The following is a 21,100-nucleotide window of genomic DNA, read 5'->3' on the forward strand; positions in this document are numbered from 1 at the left end:
CTAACATGTGAGGATGTCTGAATACTCAGTTCCATATCATGTTGAAAACTCCAAAGTACCTAACTTAGGAAATTTTAACCTACGTTACAAGATAGAGCTACAGGCCGAGCCTGTAGAATTATGTGGCAGGGGAGCCCCACATTAGACGGCAGGTTTCCCCCCAATGATGCGGAATAATACGCCGCATTTTGTGCTATTACTTCATTATTTTGCAATTTGTGCATGTCAACACTGGCTGGACAAATGTTTAATCTCATTAATACCAGTTTAACGTCCTAATACAGCAACAAACCACCGAAAGTTGACCAGTCAACCTTTGCAAATAGCCTCCTGCTGTGCGACAGCACGTTTTGCTGCGTTTTTAGTAACACTTGATCGTTGTAGCTATAAACTTTTCTTTGTTAAAATCTGCCTATTATGCAGCAGATGGTGGATTATGTGGCACATTCGGAAACGCTACAGCTGCAGAATTCCAGTGGCATTGACTACAGTAGACTATGGTGTGCAGGGCCGGCTTTAGGGCAGTACAACTAGTGCGGCCGCACCGGGCGCTGTCCCGTGGAGGGGGCGCTGAGTTCGGGGGGGGGGGGGAGGGGGTCTGTGTTCAGCAATAACATATGATTGGAGAGATGGGGGGAACCTTTGCCCCCGTTGTAGTGAGAAGCGGTCATAGGTTGCGGGACAGGGCACCACCAGCACTGATGTTGTGGAAGAGGCACAGACCAAGTGAACTGAATTGAACCAAATGTTTAATATATCTTATTTACAAAAGCATCTAGTTTTCAGTAGTGAAACATTTTTTGGCAGATCAATGTTTTCTCAGATGTATCTGTTTCACAAATTAATTTAGTGTACTCCTAGAACTAGTTATTAAGACGATGCATTGGGGATAACATGCTGTTTGATGAAAGTTTCAGTTCATTGGTTACTAATAATTTCTATTGGATCGACTTGAATATGGGTTCATTGAGGTTTTCTGAGCTGCCAATAAGAAAACTCCTTTTGCATCCTGGAGCTGGTATTGATGTCTGATGGTGTCCATTAGTTTACTCTCAATAACATGTGCACCACCTGTGCCACTAGTGTGACCTGTGTGTTGTGCCGGAGGGGTCCCCCTGGAGCTTGCCCCTGGGGGGGGGGGGGGGGCTTTTGTCACGCCCCTGCCATGTTCCCAGATGTTTTCCCTTTCGAGTCGTGCACACTTGCCAGTTGCTATCAGTGTAGGCTAGAACTTCTCTCACATCACGTTTACTTTTTAGGTCGCTGCTCTGCGTGGCATGCTGTATTCGATTATGGACTTGAAGCTCCGCCCACTCTCCGCTCCTATTTTTGATTGGCTTATGCCATTGTCCTTTGCACCTTTTGATTAATGAATAGGCTTGTTAGTCCCTCCTTAATACTGCCTTGTCTTCATTTGTAACCTCCCATAAGGACTGGCCCTTTTACTTCTGTTGTTACACGGTATGTCTTATTTACTCGGTAAGCACTATTTTCTTTAATGAGTTTCTCCTACTTCAGCCCCAGCATGCTTTCCTGCAAAATCCAGCGCGCTATTCACGCTTTCACTTTCCAAGCAGCTCGGGACAATAGCGGCCGCTTCTTTGAAATGAAATAGGTCTCGCCTTTTCAATAATTTGAGCTATTGGCATTGTAAATAAGGATGCCTTTTATTTATGAGTTAATTATCAAAACAGATAAATAAAAGACATGGTCATTTACAATGCTAATAGCTTAAACTCTTGCAAATGCGAGACCTATTGCATTGCACATGCTTGTTTGTTTTTGTTTTTGTTTTCAACCTGTGTCATGAATGGCCTATTTACTGCCATGGCGTCCCTCATAAAAAACATTCTAATAAATATCCACCACAGTATCCTTCATGTTGTCTGTTAGCTCCATTAAATGTAGGTGTTAACATCTATTTAAACTTTGTGTGCAAGCAAAGTGGACAGCGATCCAACCCTTTTACTTCTTTTTCATCTGATACAGTTTATACAAGTCTGTCGGATATTCGATTGCTATCAATAAATGAGGTCTCCAAAACACATTTTTTTTACTGACCCCAGACATAGAAAAGACAAAGGTTGACTAGAGATGTGACAATTTTCCTAGGAAAGTTTGTGACTTGTGTAGATTGTATAAACTGATCGTGGCAAACTATTTCATACTGTTTGAATTAAGGGAAAACACTTGGCATCTACACAAGAGAGAAGGAAGTCGAGGGGCTCTCCTTGTCGCCAAAGGTTGCGCACTGAAAGCCTCTCAGTGTAAGTTCATTGTCACTCTCTGCAGACAAGTATGTGCCTCTAAAGGTGGAATTTGAGGGCTTTGTCTATACAACTTGCCATTTTGTAGCCAGACATTATCTTCTAAGGACCAGCTTTTACTCCAAAATCCTTGCAGCCACATGTTTTCAGATGCTACACGCCTCCCTAATGTATTTTTCCACCTTTCGTTCCCCTTCTGCTTATATCACTTTAGGTCTTTTATTATGTAGTATTTATGGATAAGACGTAGATGTACGGAAACTGCACCTACATGCATAAAAAGAGCTGTTTCTCCTTGAACTTGGTAGATGTACTCAGGCTCGCCCACATAAAAATGTCTGCTCGGAATCCTCTGTAGTTCGTTGCGCTTATCCTGGTGAATCAGAGTTTGAATACAGTCCAGCAAAATGAGACCAGGCAGCCCAAAGGGTGTGTACAGGATAGAGGGCCAAAGAAGACCTATGTCAAACCACACTTCCCTGGCACTCTGAAGGTGCCTTGGCTTATGTTCTCTCATGGTCTCATCCCATGAATCTTAAAAACCAAGAACATTCCTGCCTGCTAGGTCTCAATTATTCTCGTTGACCTAGCTCATTCACCTCGCTTCAATAGCCAAGAGTATTACTTATCTCCCAAATTAGAAATGCAAGCCTTACTTACGACTAGGGGAGAGGATGTAGCCTAACGGCTAGGGCGGTCGATCTCAAATCTAGGGAACCAGGTTTGAGTCTCTGCAACGACGCTCAACATCCTGTGATTCTGGGCAAATCATTTAATCTCCCCGTGCCTAACAAAAAAATGAATGTGTCCTTTTGTAACACAACTGGTGCTCATGTAAAGCGCTCTGATACCTGATACCTTCGGGTCAAGTTTGCACCATATAAAACTAACTTTGTCCCTCAGTGAAGGGAAATCATGGGTTGGAGGATTGGAGAAAAGCAGGTGATGTCCTCATCATGAAAGGCAGGGTGCTGGGTGGGGAACTCATTGAGATGCATTATAAAAGGGAGCTTGTGAATCACCTCACGGTTTGGTGTAGGAGAATACACACAGAGTGGTTTGATATTGGGAAGTTTGATTTCATTCCACACAAATCCAATTTTGTTTGTGTGACAAGAGTTTGATAGAGCAAAACCAAAGGATGTCATGTGTTTGACTTCCAGCTCACATGTTTACACTCTGCCTCTCACAGAAATGTGGTAACCAAGATGAGCGGGCTCTGTATTCGTTCATGGGTGACAGGCTAGGTTTAGGGGCTTGCCAAGTGAAAAGGGTCAGGTTGCACTACACTGTGTGGAGTAAGAATGATCACGGCTATTAGTAAGGAGGTGTTCAGTGTGGGTGTTACTCCCCAGACCTCTACTTTTTCAGAGCCCCATACAGTTGTGCAAAATGTATTTATAGACTTTGAAGCAAGCCTGCCCTGTTTATTGATAATGAGGCAGCTAACACTGATATACCACTAGGTGGCACCGGTTGCTAGAGCTTCCGTGTACTTTCCCGTTTTAGGTCGAGCCTGGGCAGCCCATGTGCAGCTCTGCGAGGCATGCTGTATTCAGGTAGGGAATTGAAGCTCCGCCCACTCTGCGCCCATATTTTTCATTGGCTCGTGTGATTGTCCACTGTAAACTGTGGCTGTTCATTGGTCAAAAGGCTAAGTAGTCCCTCCTTAGTAGGCCTTGTCTCATTTTGTAACCTCGTAATGGCGACACCCCCTGTTACATGTGTTGTTACTCTGTAGGTTTTAATTACAACCTCCGAGCGCCATTTACTCTAATAGCTTAGGACATGCTCTCTCCTAACAACACATAAATAAAAGGCATTGTCATTTACAATGCCAATAGCTCAAACTCTCATAAATGAGAGACCTGTTGCAGTGCTAATGCTTGTTTTAACTTGAAACAGATGCCTTTGTTATGTGGGGCCCCACATTATGTTTCTGAACTGGGTTCTGAAAATAAATCTGATGTTCCTTGGGATGGGTAACACTTTTCGCCCTAAGTGGGATGGGTATGCCCAGACGTGGATCCCTTGCTCACAGTGCCACTGGATTCAAATTAGCCTGGCTGAAGAAGGGTGACATACCCTGAAACCGGTCACAGGATGCTTGTTTCCGGTCCAGGGAGGACCTAGCCTGGCAGTTCATACTGGACTGTTCCCATGGGGCACAGGGTCAAGACTGATTTGCATATGTCTGGGTCCAAACTGGGGAGGCTTAGTGGGCAAAAGAACGATGGATTTAACCCAGAACTTTTGACTGGGGGAAAATGCGTGCATTGTCAGCATTCTGACCATCATTTGTTTGCTTTAACCCCGGGGGATGGGTGAGCAACAATTAGGCAGTCCTTTCAGGGCCATTGTTATCTACATTAGCGAGAAGCTGGAAGGTAAGGAATGTCACACTGTTCACGAGGGGGATGCTCCAAAGGGTGTCGAGAAGCACAGCAATCCTCGCAGGATGTGGCCTAATGGCTAGAGCGGTCGGCCTCGAAGCTGGGGAACCTGGTTGAGTCTCGGCAGGGACACTCAAGAGCCTGTGATTCTGGACAAATCACTTCATCTCTCCGTGCCTAGCAAAACAAATGGGTCCGACTGTGACGCAGCTGGTGCTCATGTAAAGGGTGCTGATACCTTTGGGAGTTCGCGCAATGTAAACCTAATAAAAAAACTCATGGGCATACATGTCTGTTCACACCATCTTTCATGCTGTGATGTATCGACTGGGGGGGGGGGCGTTCCCCTTATTAGCTCATGCTGTGTGGTAAAACAAGAGATGGGCTCTGAATCTCTTAGCGTGGCTGAGACGAAATCAACCTCAGTCCGTACCGATCCATGCAATACCCATATACGAGAGTCAAATATTTTTTAATGATGTTTAAAACCTGTTTTAAATTCCTAGTGCCTCCACTTTGCCTTCAAAATTACTGCAAAGATGCGTATGAATTTCAGAGTTAGCTGTTTAGTTCCAGAAATAAATACAGCTCACATGCGGTACGGCTGTAAAGCATTCCGTGTGTTTTCTCAAACCCAAAACACTACACTTGACAACTGTATGGCAGGTTTGTAATAGTCTCTGCATGTTTGTGATAGTGCATTTTAAAGGCACCCTCTACATTTATATAGGCTCATAGATTCTTTTTTTGTCCTAACTCTTTATAACTTAAACAGAAACTCTTGGCAGACACAAAATGTATTCAGGTGAAACCCATATACCATATCATGTATGTCCAACATACCACACATCTACTCCATTTGAGAAGTCCTTTTGGCCAACAGTTTAAGCGCTAGTGACTTCCCCTCAGGTCTCCAGTGAACCATTCCTGTGACGTTAAACACATTCTTTTATGCCATTTATCAGAGCAATCAGTGTCTTTCCTCTATCCTATCATATTTAATGGTTACTGCAAAGCACTTGTTGCTTCTCCAGATCACACACTTTACTTCAGTCATTCTTCATGCTGTCAGTCCTACCTGCATGTTTTATAATTACATCAGAGGCCTGTGGTTATGTGAGTTAGTCCCAATGGTTAATTTGTAAAAAATTTCAGTGTTGGGCCCAAGCACTACAAAGGAGTCCACTGCAGCTGGCACTACCAATAGCTCCTGCCGCTGCTGCCGAATGCCAGTGCCAGCATTACCCATGTGCTAGATTTATTATTTTTGTTTTGAATAAATGCAATACTGATTAAATCTACTGAAAATAGACATCTGGTGTAATTTCATAAACATTTGCTGGTGTTTGGAAATAAGTACCGGTGTCGAGAAGCGACAAACACCGGCTCAAATTAAGCACTGCTTAGCCCTTAAAATGTAGACTCAAGGCTGTTTACCACAAGGCCACAACTGCGCTGGAGCTCCGACACAGAGAAAGAGAGTCAACTCACAGGCCCTGGTGATATCTTAAAAAGCATGGTACCTCTCGCGGTATAAGTTTGGGAGGCCCGGAGTAGTACAGCCCTACCCCAGAAGGATACCTGTGTGTAGGCCTTTCTCTCCTAGGATCTGCAAAATGATAGAGCTGCTGGCCTACTCCGCTTTGAGCTGGCAGACTCTGTTTCCACTTCTTGGCTTCTCTCGCCCAACTGGCATGCCTTCTCTTGCACCTCGGCACCTGCCCCGATATGCCAGTGATGGCATCATTATCTCAGCTCTGCACATATATTCTGGACTTGTTGGCTCCTGCAGCATCATCAAAATAAGTGTACATTTAGTAGAATTAGCTGCACCCCGACGGTATCTCAGACTCCATTTTATGGTTACGATTCACATGTAGGTAGATTGTTTTTGGTTGCCATACTGAGGTGCAACACCTGGTTGGCACCAGAGCATACTGCACTACAGAAACCTACGTCCATACAAGCAAGCGGTATATATGAACCAGTAAACCCTGATGAATGCGCACTCTGTGGATAAACGAAGCAAACAGTGCCTTGGTCCCTACGCAAAGCAAAGTCAGAAGCAGGCTGTGCCCACTGTACCGAGGTGACCCTGTTAAAGAGTGATCCTCGCAAATATTTGGATATCATAACAGATGCAGAAATAAGGAGCAAGTTATGAAAAGTTGGAGTCGTCAAACAAATGGCACAAAAAGCTCAGGACCACCAAAGTCCCACTTGGGGCTGCTGCCTCAAGGAATTTCTGGGAAACATTTTTGAAATAAAGAGGGGTGGTATGATTTTGGAGTGAATTAACCGCTCAAGAGACCTGCCAGTTATATTCTGTAATGCTTACAGATATTCCAAACAGTGTAAAGATATGAAATCTGTCTAGAGCACCGCAGAGGTAGTGATGTGTCAGGCGAAAGACCCATACAGCAGTCGTAGGGAAGCCCTTACCGGTGGCATAGTGTCCTGTTCTAGAGCAGCATCTGCAGAAGGATATGGTGGGTATTAGTGTATGAGTGGGCCGTCAAAATGAAGAGAAGCTGTGACCTAAATTTGAGCAGATTTGACTAGAGGCAGTGCTTAATTTGAGCTGGTGGGGGCCACGGCACTTATTTTTGGGGGACCAGCACTTATTTTAACTCAGCAGACATTTCTTGAGAGCGAGAGAGGGAAAGACACAAAAAGGCACTGAAGGAGCAAACGAAAGATGCAAAAACCTGCAGCAAGGGGGAAAGCAGGAACCTGCAAGAGTGAGATAAAGGGACCAGGAATGTCTGGCAATGGATTAAAGAGGCAGGAGGAGGTGGATTGAGGACTACGCAGCCTTGGTATTCAGCAGAGATCATGTGATGGGACAGGCCAATGGCTGAATGAATTGGTACATCCAGCATGTAATCTAAATGGAAAAGTTAGGTAATGCAGGAGTGTGTATTGCTTTGTATCAAACTACAAAGACATCCCTACTCCTGTAGAACCAGCGCGTACAACATAATCTTAGGAACGCCAGTTCTTATGGACGATAAAAGGATAATTGGCAAATTATGGGCACAGAGGCAAATGTACCCGTAGTGGAATGCTGAAGCAAAAGACAAACTGTACAGGACATAAGATAAGACACTGTTTTAACAAGAATTATCAAGTCTGGTTTATACGAGACCGTGCAGGGTGTCCCACATGAAAGGAACCAACACAACAAAGAAGTGCAAAAGAAAAGTAAAACATTGAAGCAAACTCTCTGCCACATGTTAAAAAGACAGGGCGATGTTGGAGCAAATTCGGAGCTGGAGACTAAACAGGGTCTTAGTCTTTCGGAATACAAGGCCAATGGCGGACTAGAGGGGCTGCTGTCACATTAATGCATATGCTGCTGTATGTGAAATAGCACAAGCCCTACGTAGCGTTGATGTTGTTTCTATGCAAAATTGACGCTGGAGAACAAAAAACATTATTGAGGGGGTGGGGGGGGTTATTTTTATAGGTTATGATGACTCCCCTCCTATTGAAGAGAAAGGTTATGGACACACGCCTAGCGAGCACACTGTGGCTTAACTACATTTTTGAAAAATGAGTTCTAATGCGATCTTTGTTTGCCTGTTGTAGGGTCTCCATGGCAACGGCCTCCTCTCAGGTTCTTATTCCAGAAATTAACCTCAACGACACGTTTGATACCTTCGCCTTGGATTTCTCCAGAGAGAGGAAGCTGCTGGAATGCCTGGACTATCTCACAGGTACTGATTTGTTTACTTTTCTTTGCATCATGGAGGCAGAAAGAGGAGGTCAGATTGGAGAACTGGGGCCACCTCCTAGGAGAGACTGGTATATGTTGTTTTATTTAGATCCAAACCTTGCCTTGGGGCACTAGAGAGCGCAGGGCTGCTCTTGGTGAATCATTCGCAGTGAGTGTTAACCTGAGGGCTATGAAGGTGATGTTGGCTGTCATAAATGCTTAAACCAGCAACAACAATTTGCTAAAACAATTTTCTATAGAAACTACTAATAAGGAATTTAATTCTGTGACATTGTACTGTATTAAATGTGTATCTAATGTTGTCTGGTATTAGGTAAAGGGTGCACGCCCCATATTATGTTGTTACAGTGTTTCAGTTTGAAAAACAAAGACTTGATGGGTGGAAAGATTGAATTAATCTCATCTACTAGTCATGTCTCGGGCTGGATTCCAGTCCATCATTTTTTTGCTCACAATGCTACTGCAGGTGGAGACGAGCTATATGCAAATTAGTCTTGGTCATGCTTTAATAGGAAGACCCAGCCCGTTCTACTAATGTAGGTCTCGTCTTAAGAGATCCTCAAGCCGCCCTAGAACACCATCAGCATATTAAGGCATCATCAGTGACGTGCGACTTGAGTCCAGCGACACAGTGGTCATGGGGCCCACAACTCTGCATACGTGTTGGACGTACGACATCTCACATGTTACAGAGAACCGCATTCCAGCAGCCGGAGCCCATGCAGGTAAAAGCAGTGGGGCTCGGAGGGGTGGGGGGCACATTCCGATGGAGGATGATGAGGGAAACTTAAATAAAGGAATAATTTTCCCTCGTATTCATCTGTCGAAATCTCCCCCCCCACCACACTTACCTGCACGGGCCGCAGCTGCATTCCAGTCCATCCCCTTTCTGTCCTCAAGTCATTGTGCATCCCATCCACGTTCAGGTGCACCTTACTAGTTTTCTCCTAAAAATGAAGTATGGGATCGCTCTCCCCACTGACCTTCCTAGATGCTCTTCCATGCCTGTCATTCATCAAAGCAAACCACTCGAGGCTCACTCAGATGCACACCTGACCTAATCAGGGATTGCCATTACATAACAATGGGGTGACCCAACAATAACGCAAAGGACCTGGGTAATTAATGATACATAATAACAGTGGTCAACTCCTATGCGGTTAAAGATCAAATGAATAAACTTATCCCAAATGCTTCTTACTAGTACCCATCAATGTACCATTAGGGATGGGAGTAGATACTCTTTCTGACAACACAGGAGAGTTTGTTCATGTTATTGTCAACTTCTAACATCACACACAAGATACACATTATGAATGTATCCATTTTTTTCAGTATTTTGTGAAAAACAGCAGACTCAGCTAGGGGGTTTCTGGGCCTTCGAGGCTGGCAGCTTCGGTTCCGGTGCCGGATGGCCCCATGGATCCAGGCCTGGATCCCGATTGGTGCCAGTCAACCTCACGGTCCCTTCCCCAGCGCTGAGTCCAGTGGCGACACCCCCAACGCCGTTAGTGCCCCAACTGGCGTTGACTCCAGCCTCACCCCCGGCTTGGACACTGAGCCGGATGCCGGTACCGGCACCGACCGGTATTTTTGTACCATTATTCTTTACTGGTATTCCCTACCACCCTGCCTGGCAGCCAGAGGAGGGTGAGGAGGACTGGTAGGGGTCTGGTGACCCTCTAGCAGACCACCTTAAAGTGCCGGACTGGCGAGAGGAGTTTGGTGATGCCTGTGGTCTGGATACCTCCCCAGATCTTGGTATGTTTTCTCCCCCTACCATGGCTAAGGAGGAGGGGGCCTCCTACACTGTGGTGTTGCATAGGGCGGCTGAGACCTTGGCCCTTAAGCTTCCTACAGTGGAAGTCAGGACTAACCTCCTGACTGAGGTGCTTCAGCCGGCAGCGGCCTCTTCGGAGCCCCTACTGCCTCTCAATGAGGCCCTCACTGACATCTTTGGTCCAAGCCCAGCACAGGGTTACCCAACACCACCGCCCGGCCCCGGGTGGCCCACTTTTCCTCTCCCAACACCCTACCCCAGAGAGCTTGGTGGTCCAAGCCTCAACATCAAAAGGCGCCTTCCCTACTGCTCACCCAGACAGTGATTCCAAGAAGCTGGACCATCTTGGCAAGAAGATGTTTTCTTCCGCAAGCTTAGGACTGCAGTCAGGGAACACTGCATGTCTCTTGGGCCGTTACACACACACTCTGTGTAGGACGCGGTTGTGCAAGTGCTGCCACACTGCCCGGAGGAGGCCTGGGCCATGCTCACCTGCGCTGTTGCAGAGGGTCGAGGCGCAGCAAAGTTCGCCATCAGGTGTGGACTGGATACTGTCAACTCGCAGGGTAGAACGATTTCTACGTCAGTAGCCCTGAGGCGCTACGCCTGGCTGAGCTTCTCTGGGGATGTTCAGTTGACCCTTTTAGACATGCCTTTTGATGGCCGTCGCCTGTTTGGCTCGAGCGTTTCAAAGAACTCTAGGGCTACGGCCAGATTCTTGGGCCTCGCTGCCAACACATGCCCCAAGCAGTCTGCCTTTCCCCCTTTTCGTGGCTACGGAAGGGGTGCCCCACCACGCTCCATCCAGAGCCACAGGCCTGCACAAGCTACCCAGCCTCTGGGTGGCTAGGGACATGGGACCCAAGGTTGTGGGTCTGGGGGCCAGCGGGCGGGCCAGTCCACCAATGCCCCCCCTGCAGCAGCCTCCAAACCTTCCTAGTCTGACTTTTCAGGGCCACCACATGCCAGTGGGTGGCAGTATTCACCATCAGCTCCCCCACTGGCGCAACATCACGTCGGACATGTGGGTTTTGCAGATAGTCCGAAGGGGCTAATCCCTCCCCTTCGAGACTACCCCCCTCCATGCCCTCCACACTCCATCACATGTCGGAGGATCATTTGGTCCTTCTCCGCCAGGAAGTTATGGCTCTCTTGGCCAAGGGAGCTACAGAATGTGTCCCTGTGCCAGAAGTAGGTCGTGGTTGCTACTCCCACTACTTCCTGGTGCCCAATAAGGACAAAGGCCTGCTTCCTATCTTAGACCTCAGGGATGTCAACCGCTTCCTCCGGAAGGAGAAGTTCAAGATGTTAACTTTGGCTCTGGTCTTGTCTGCCTTCTACCCTGGAAACGGCATAGTAGTGTTGGACTTGCAGGACGCTTACTTCCACATTCCCATCTTGCCTGCCAGTCCATCGGCGTTACCTACGGTTCACGGTAGGCCACAAGCATTTTCAGTTCGCCGTGCTCCCTTTTGGCCTTACCAGTGCCTCTCGCGTGTTCATAAAAGTGATGGTGGTGGTCGCAGCTCATCTGCCCAGATCAGGAGTTCCAGTCTTCCCCTATCTCGACGACGGGCTATTGAAGGCGGGCTTACCCCGGGCTGTCGTTTTCCACCTCCAGTCTACGGCAGACTTCCTGCATTTGCTGGGGTACACTATCAACGAGCCGAAGTTGCACCTGATTCCCTCTCAGAAGCTCCTTTTCATCGGAGCGGTTCTAGACACAGCACAGTTTCGGATCTATCCTCCCGAGCAGGGAGTCCGGGATATTTGGGCTATGATACCGATGTTTCAGCCTCTATCCCGGATTTTGGTGAGAATGACCCTGAGGCTGCTGGGCCTTATGGCCTCCTGCTTCCTGCTGGTAGATCATGCTAGATGGCATATGTGGGCTCTGCAGTGGGACCTGGAGTTCCAGTGGGCTCAGCATATGGGGAATCTTTTCGATGTCGTCCAGATCTCGGAGGGGACTGCAAGTCATTTGCAGTGGTGGCTCACAAACTAGGATTGGGTCAGCGGCAGATCCATATCCCTTCTCCAACCAGAGCTCACAGTAGTGACGGAGGCATCACTTCTGGGATGGGGCGGTTAAATGGGGGAGGCGGAGATCAGAGGTCTCTGGTCTCCGGCGGAGTCTGGGCTCCACATCAACCTTCTGGAGCTCCGGGCAATTTGTCTTGCACTGAAGGCCTTCCTTCCCTCTGTCAAAGGAAGAGTAGTGCAGGTGTTCACGGACCACACCACCGCCATGTGGTACTGCAACAAAAAGGGTGGAGTGGGATCGTGGACCTTATGTGAAGAGGCTCTTCACCTTTGGACATGGCTGGAACATCAGGGCGTATCCCTGGTGGTTCAACATCTGGCAAGTTCCCTGAACGCCAGGGCGGACGAACTCAGCTTCCGGTGCATGATGGATCACGAATGGCCTCTTCACTCGGAGAAGGTGCAACGTCTCTTTCAGCAGTGGAGAGAGCCTTGATTAGATCTATTCGCCACCGAAGAGAACGTGCAATGTCAGAGGTTCTGCGCATTGGAGTTTCCAAAGCGGCACTCGCTCGGCGATGCCTTTCGTCATGAGTGGAACTGTGGCCTCCTGTACGCCTTTCTGTCTGTACCACTTCTGCCCAGAGTGCTGAAGAAGATCAAGCGATACCGGGCCCAAGTAATTCTTGTGGCTCCGGACTGGGCACCGAAGACTCTGGTACCCCAAGCTCTTGAACATGGCCATCGATCCTCCGATCAGACTGCCTCTTTGGGTGGATCTTCTGTCGCAGCAGCAGGGGATGGTCCTCCACCTAAACTGTCCAGTCTCTACCTCCTTGCGTGGATATTGAGCGGTGACAATTGACAGCTTTCGACCTTCCTCCCGAAGCCTGTAATGTCATCTTGGCAGCCAGGCGTCCATCCACTAAAACAGTATACAACTGTAGATTAAACACATTTGTGGCATGGTGCACAGCAAAGGCTGTGGATCCCCTTTCTGCCCCTCTTTCAGAGGTTTTCCTCTTTATTCCTTCTTTGGCCCAGCAGGGCTCTGCTCTGGGCACTCTGAAAGGCTATCTTTCGGCCATTTTGGCCTTTCTTCGCCTTCCCGATCAGCCTTCTCTTTTCAAGTCCCCGATTGTTAACAGGTTTCTGAAGGGCATTACTCATCTCTTTCTTCCGTCTCCTTTCGTAATGTCCCAATGGGACTTGAATCTTGTGCTCACTTATCTTATGTGTGCTCCCTTTGAGCCACTACATAATTGTCCTCTTCGTCTCCTCACTTTGAAGACTTCTGTGAGTGAGCTTCAAGCCTCCTCTTAACAGGCCTCCCTTTCTTGCTGTCCATCCGGACAAAGTAGTCCTCCGTACTAGGCTCTCTTTTCTGCCCAAAGTGGTTTCCACATACGTCAGACCATCACATTGCCCACCTTCTTCCCACCTCCGCACCCTTCCAAAGAGGAGGAGAGACTCAACCGTCTGGATCCAAAATGTGCGCTGTCTTTCTACCTTGACCGCACTAAAGACTTCTGGGTGGACGATCAACTCTTCGTGGGTTATGTGGGCTCCAAGAAAGGTCGGGGAGTGCATAAACGTACCATCTCTTGATGGGTTGTCCTATGCATTAAGATCTGTTATTCTGTGGCTAAAAAGGAACCTCCTGTAGGACTGCGCACCCACTCTACCAGGGCGACAGCAGCTACTACTGCTTTGGGACGTGGAGTTCCGCTGGTTGACTTCTACCAGGCAGCCACGTGGGCATCCCTGCACACGATCACAAAACATTACTGCCTGGACAGCGAAGTCCGAAGTGACAGCTTTTTCGGCCGTTCTGTTCTCCAGGACTTTCTGGTGTGAACTTGGTTCGCAGATCCACCTCTCGGGTTGGTATTGCTGGGGTATCAATTCTAAGGTAAGGAATCTATAACTACGGTCTCTTTCTGATGAACAAGTACTTACCTTCGGTAACGATGTGTCTGTAAGAGACATTAGTAGTTATAGATTCCTTACCGCCATGCCCAGCCTCCCCGTTATGTTAACTGACTTCTAGGGATAGGGACTCCTTTACAGGGCCCTAGTTATGTGCGCCAGTGGTCAGTGTCTTGAATGGCTCTGCGCTTCTGGCGTGGTAAGTCGTCTCAGAACTGACGTCAGCACGCAGGGGCGGCGTCTAAGTAGACAACGCAACATCATCCCGGCGACCACGACACTGACGAGGAACGCGGAGTTGACAAACGCCACCTACCAACGCACAGGGGTACTGTTAAGAAAAAAGGTCTCCGGATCCAGTCTGACGACTGGGGGTAATTCTAAGGTAAGACATCTATAACTAGTAATGTCTCTTACAGATACATTGTTACCGAATGTAAGTAACTAGTTCTTCATTCCCCACAACTCATCTGGATAAAGATTCCAACAGGATTGTGATGTTTTCAAAACATATGTTCTCTTCTGCTAAACTGATACTGAGATGGGTCATTGTTATTGTTTATTTTGCCGATACACACATGCCTTCTGAGACCAGGCCAGTGATTACCATGGGGCCTTTCTGGCTTCAGCAATTCACGATGTGCAAGATGTGGCTAGACATGTGATTTATGCCAGCCTACATACTACTGATTGCCTGGTAAGGACCATTGGCACTAGTGTTTTGCTCCGCTGACACTCATGGATGCTTTCCACACAATTTTCTGAAGATACACAAGCTTCTCTTATGGATATGCCCTTTGATGACTTATTAAACGCCGATTGAAAATGCAGACTCTGCCTTGGAGCATTTTAAAGAAAGTCGATCCATGGTTCACTCCTTGAGTCTGTTGACCCCTGCTGAGCACTTCCCAGATCAGTTCAGAAAATTGTGTGGTTACTCCAGGGGTCTGACGTATAGGCAACAATGTTGTCCCTTCACCACTGCAGCAGTCACACCCAGCCCTTTTGAATCCAGGGACGTGAGTCTGGCAGGCATTGTGCAGGTCAGCAGTGGCACAAGTCCTCACAGTCCCCTTCACCTGCAGCAACAACCAGCAAGCCACTTTAGTTGTCCCTTAGTGGCACACACCATTCTGTGGTGGGTAGAATTCATAACTTCTTCACAGGGTCGTCACCATTCCATCACCTTACATTTACTTTTAATTTACAATAAATACTGAGCATGCAATCCATTGTCTCTTCAGGTTCCAGTTGTCAAAATCGCTTTTTGCTCAATGGTGTCGCATGTCATTTTTTTGCTCAACCTCTCTTGCATCTTTTAAAGGTTCAGAGACCTATCCTGTGCACAGAGATTGTGAATACTTACATTATGTTGCAAAGAAATTGTTGCTTTAATAAAAGTTTCCTTTTGTTTACAGCTCCAAACCCTCCAGTTATTCGAGAAGAGCTGTGTACGGCTTCGTATGACACAATCACCGTCCATTGGACTTCCGATGACGAGTTTAGTGTTGTCTCCTATGAGCTGCAGTACACCATCTACACTGGATTAGCCAATGTAGTCAGTAAGTACAGTTCATGTATTACTTTCACTCTTTTATTCCGCTCATTTGGGTGGTTTATTTTTCAGATGTCCTCTTTTCCCATCCCTTGGTCACTCTCCCTTTTCCATGTATACTGCCTCGATAATACACTTATTAGATATTTTATATACTTTATTCTTCCGTTTCCCTTTACTTTTCTTGTGGCTGCCTTCCCCATTGTTCCCTCCCATGCGTTAAAAGCTTTCCCTTTCTCCTCTCTTGCAAATTTCAGAGGTTCCTATTGGTATTTTTTGGATGTGTATCAAACTCTGTTGGAGAAAATTCCAGTCCATTCCAATTGCATCTTGGAACGGATTACTGGTCCTTAATGACATGTCTTGGTTCCAGTTGATATTTTTATTTAGCCAAAAGAATTTCCCATGTTTTTCCTGGAAATATACGTTAAAATGCACACAGTTTTAACTGTATCAAGTGGAAACTAATTGTTAAGTAGAAAAATCTGCACCATGACCTTCTTTACTTTCTCCCCTCCCTCTTATTCCCCGTCTGCCTTCCTTCCTTCCTTCCTGTACTGTGGGTGTGTGTGCATTGCTCAGTGGCTCAAACAAATGCTTAAGATGGTTAATACTTGTGTTCCAATTTGGAAAGCCTTTACACTGACATAAAAAATTTCAGTGGGTCATATACTTCACATGTTTCTGTTTAAGCAACATAAATGTGTTATACATCATATGTGCATGTCGGGTCTTATAAAATAAAGACCTCATTACATAAGCAATAAAGTATAATGTCAAAAGAGCATGCCAGAGATCAAACATAATGTCATCTATGTAAAGTTTTATACTCTTGTGCTATCAGGGTGACATTTTAAGACCTACCGTTCACTAAGAGGGAAGACCCCTAAAAGGTAAGCATTGGCTGGGGCTGCTTCCATCCGCCTCTGTGCTCCATTGGTTGCCTCTGCTGAAACTGTGGAGCAGGTCTGCATGGAGAGAACTTATTGCACAGGGACTGCATATCTTTAGGTACACACCCTAAGACTTTCTGTATGTAAGTGAATGGGGAGCAGCACTAGTGATAGGCAGGAATGGCATCAGAGTGGGAAATACTAGCTTCTAGCGTCCTCAAGGGAAGCCTGGAATGGCGGCAGACCCCAGTGGCCTCGGGTTATTGGTTTTATTTGGGCAACTAAAAGGGCATAATTGAGGAACAGTTCTCACCAGGATTTAGTGCTTGCAACTCAGCTGAGATTGAGTCTCTTAAAATAATCCGACTTATTATTTATTGTTCTCGGCATGTGCCATAGCAAATACATTAAAATACATACAAAAGTGATTCGGAAAATAGTACAACGCCTCAATAAATAATTGAAACATTGCAAGGTACTTATAACAATATACAAATAAAGTAAGTTACACTCCCATTTCTCCGCCATAAAATAAGTCAGTTCCCGAAAAGGGATTCGCCGGTCTAATCAAGTGTCTAGCTTTGCCAGATCTCTACCTCGCTTCTCTCGCCTGAGGTGGCCTGCAGTGCCTTTAAAAAAAAAATAGCAATATTGGTCAGATCTCCACATCGAAGTTTGACTTTTTATCCCCACACAGTTGCCTTTTTTTGCTGTATCAGTTGAGGCTTAAGCGATCATCTTCTCTTGTCTTCAGTACCATCACGCTTGGGATACTAGCTTCCCTGAAGCAATGTTTTAGGGTATGTCATAGTATGCACTACATTCTATATGTAAATACACATTATTTCATCCTTGGGGAAGCCAATGTTACTCTGAGGTTTGCTTTTATTGCTTATTTATAAAAAGAGAAAAGGATATTGGAAAACTGCACCCATGGTCCCTCTGGAATGTTTTACCTCTGTGGCATGAATTTACTGACTTGACAATAAAAGTTCCCTTTACTGCATCCTGAATTTAACATTTGACGATTTAAAGGGAAGCCGCAAAGAACACTTGATTTCCCGCTCGCCACGCTCACCAATAGTTTCTTCATATAAAAACGTTTTTGCATGTATCCAGTAATTATCAGATTCTTTCTCATGAAAAATTCTTTTTTGGTCACCCCTAGCCTAGCGCTGGTCATAACCCTTTATATGTCCTCAGGTTCTTCTGTATCAAGTGTGCCCGAGGCTGAAGCCTCTTGCAGACGAGTAATGCATCAGTTTATATCTGTGAAGGTGTGAAGCGGCAGTTTTTATATGCCATCCTACAGGAATCTATATATCCTCCCAATATGTTGGTTAATGTGCTGTACGATGTCTGGCATAATCCTTGTTTGGACTCCAAGCTCTTGATTTGGAGATCTGTCCTCAATGCAGAGATGCAATTGTAAGACCGGTCTTTGAGATGTTCTCAAAGGATTCTTAAAGTAGAGGGCACGTAACTTCCTACAGTCTGCCACTGTCACCTTGTAGATAGCGACCTGCAAACGAGTCCTGCGTATTTTTGGCTGTTGTATGTATATGGTATTTGTGCAGCATGAACCTAGCCAAAAAGGCTGGACAGGGTCAAAGGCAAGTATTCAGTCAAGGAGTGATTAGAGAGAGAGCTGGTTATTGGGTTGTTGTTGCATTGTGAAGCAGTGTGTTTTTAAAGAGGTGTGTTTTCAACTCTTTCCTAAATTGGAGCAGCATTGGGGTGGTGGTCCTTATCTATACATGGATGTTGTTCCAGATCCTAGATTCATAGATGAAAAAGACCTGTTGACTTGTCTATTCTTTTTTGTACACTTCTTAGTGCCCAGTTTGATTTGTACACTTCTTAGTGCCCAGTTTTATGGTGGCTTGGTTGCAGGTGTAGGTGTGCTGAGAGCTCCCAGAGTTGGTAAGCCTGTCCACTAGTGAAGCAGGGGTGCTGGTCATGATGGCTTTGTAAATGATACAGCTGGTTTTGGGGGGTTTGAAGATGGTGTGCCAGCAAGGTGAGACAATGGAGTTCCATCATGATGGGTGTGATGTGGTCAGATTTCTTCTGCTCATGGATCAGATATGCTGCAGTGGGTAGGATGCTCTTAAACGTCCCAGTGCGGAGTCTGGGAGGCCATTGAGCAGGGTGTTGCCAACATCCATATGCAAGAGTGTAAAGACTTCTAAAGCGGTTCTGATGTTGCTTTCTGGAAGTAATGGTTTCACTTTTTTTTTTTTAGAAGAAAGACCTGGTAACAAGCTGTCTTTGTTTTTTGGGGGGTTTTCTGGGCAAAATCTGCCTTGCGGGCGAAGTCAGTGTCCAAAATAAATCCTTAATTTCATGTGACTTGGCATTCAGTGAAAGTTGGGGTTTGAAGCTGGTAAGGTTCATGACATTGAGCCAGGTTTGCATTGTTTCTTGCTTGTTTTTCTTGGCAACTTACAGGAATTCTGTCTTGGTTTGGTTGAGCATCCGGTAGGTGCAAGACATCCAGGTCTGGACGAGGTGCAAGCAGTGTTCGAGGTATCAAATGACTGGAGCAGAGGGTATTATCAGGTGGAGTTGTATATCACTGGCATATTGATGTATCTTGGTGCTGTTATCTGTGAGCAGAGCTGCAAGGAGCTCCATGTAGAGGTTGAAGATGATAGTAAACAGTATGGGACCCTGGGGACCCTGCAGGGGATGGGGCTCTTTTGGGACCTAGAGGTGCCCATGTGCACCATCTGGTGTGGATTGGAAAGGTAGGAGGAGAACCAGTGAAGGATATTTGCCAGTGAATCCCATTCAAGACTCCAGGGTGTGGATGAGGGGTGGATGTGTAAAGGCCGCTTTCACATTGAAAAACCCCATTCAACACCGCAACGCTTCAGTATATAAAAAGATAACACCGCCTCCACTCCTGCCCTACAAACCTTAAACATTAGCAACTCAGTGCCAACCAAACATCACAGTTTCATCAACTTACGGATTGAAACCCTTTTGCTTGTGCGTATGTAGGAGCATGCTGTAGGATGCGGGTTGGCATGAGAACAGGAGTGTAATTGGCACCAGCGGACGTATCTTCTGGTCTTGCCAGCCATTTCGCAATGTATTTTTAGAGTTAATGACTTCCGTAGGCCAGGGGCACCTTCGATAATGGCAGACCTCCAGCGTCGCTGCTGATGTTGGTTTCAATGGTTTATTCATGTTCCAGTTGTGTGTGGGCGGCTGGGGAACGTGTGGGTGAGAATCCTGAACATTTTCTTCCCATTGTTGTTTCTCATAACAGGAATGTAAAACGTAAAGAAAAATTATTTTTTTGAATTATTAAGTTGCGACAGAGTCTAAATTTCATGTTTTATTGCTTGGAACTGAAGCAATTTCTTTTTGACAGCATTCTAAGGTATTTGCAATTGCGAGGCACCTAGTGAGATGAGTCTTGCATGTGCTCTAAAGAATACCTCAGTCTATGCGCATTTCATTGTGCCATGAAGGCGGCGCATGCTGTGAGGCAGCTGGATTAAGGGAAACAGGAAGCTAATGCCTACCTACCTGGTGGCTGGTGCAAGTGGCTGTACCCACCGGTGCAGTATGTACATGCGTTGTTTGTTGTGACCCATTTTACGTAGGCATGTGCTCTTGTAATTGTGACAGAAGGCACTCAGTGGAAGAGAGGCAGATGTCAGCTGGAGGGCTCCGAGGCAGCAGACTCCATGGCATATGCTGGGGAAGAGGGAATATATCTATGTGCGACTGGGAGATCAAGCAACGTGGACGCCCCGTACTTAAGAAAAACTTAACTGAAGCAAACCACAGGCTTCTAACCAAAGGATGGTACACTAAGGGGTCATTGTTAGAAGACAGATCGTGCTCCTGTGTTTCTTAGCAGTTTTCAGTAATATAGGGCCTTCACTGTTGGGATACTCGAATTATTGAAGCTGCCATTGTTTAAAGGGCTTTGACAGTAGGGCACTATTCAAAGTGTCATAAGCGTAGTAAACACACAGATTAGATGATTCTATATTCCACATCCCACAGGTAGCGGGTGCCTGACGGGAGCTCACCTCCCAACAGGGTAAACTGTGTCTTGTCTAGCTTTGCATGGACACTCCATTTCGAGCAAGGATATTCTTCACTCTGTGTCTTCGTATTTAATGTTATCGGAGTACTGATGGCCTGTCCTGCCCACGCTTGAATATGAGATTTCTACCTCTGTTACTGCGGGATAGACGTGCGGCGACCGGGCAGCACAGGGTGAGTGTTCACTTCCAACTTTAGGGGAAGGTCAGAAACTGGTTGGTTGGGTGATTATCTTGGGTGATAGCCCCTTTAAGCAGTGTCCATAGGAACTTTTGATGCTGCCATGTTTTGCTCATATTTAAACCTTAATTTGGGAAACTCACAGGCTTATGCTTTAACCCGTCCATATTTCAAGTGGTCTGTCATTTACTATGTAATAACCACAACGGGTTTTCGCGCCCACTTTGCCTGCCCCTGGGCCACTTTTGTATTACAGAAGGGGGCACAGACGCTAGTGTGGTCCCTTCAGTAATACAGATAGCGATGGTGCACA

General features: G+C 46.3%; 1 protein-coding gene across 6 annotated transcripts in view; it reads left to right on the forward strand.

Annotated features, from left to right (window-relative positions):
- The window catches only part of MID1 (midline 1), a 635,531-nt gene that overhangs the window by 557,893 nt on the left and 56,538 nt on the right, over positions 1 to 21,100 (forward strand). For all 6 annotated transcript variants that reach the window (XR_014967780.1, XR_014967781.1, XM_085622188.1 and 3 more), the window contains exons 6-7: positions 8,252 to 8,379; positions 15,510 to 15,653. Coding sequence is in view for 4 of the 6 variants with exons in the window: in XM_085622188.1 (XP_085478314.1) it covers positions 8,252 to 8,379; positions 15,510 to 15,653 (272 nt within the window). In the remaining 2 variants the exon portion in view is untranslated. The remainder of the gene's footprint in view (positions 1 to 8,251; positions 8,380 to 15,509; positions 15,654 to 21,100) is intronic.

The sequence above is a fragment of the Triturus cristatus genome, chromosome 8 (assembly GCF_964204655.1).
Source record: "Triturus cristatus chromosome 8, aTriCri1.1, whole genome shotgun sequence".
Classification (NCBI taxonomy): Eukaryota; Metazoa; Chordata; class Amphibia; order Caudata; family Salamandridae; genus Triturus; species Triturus cristatus.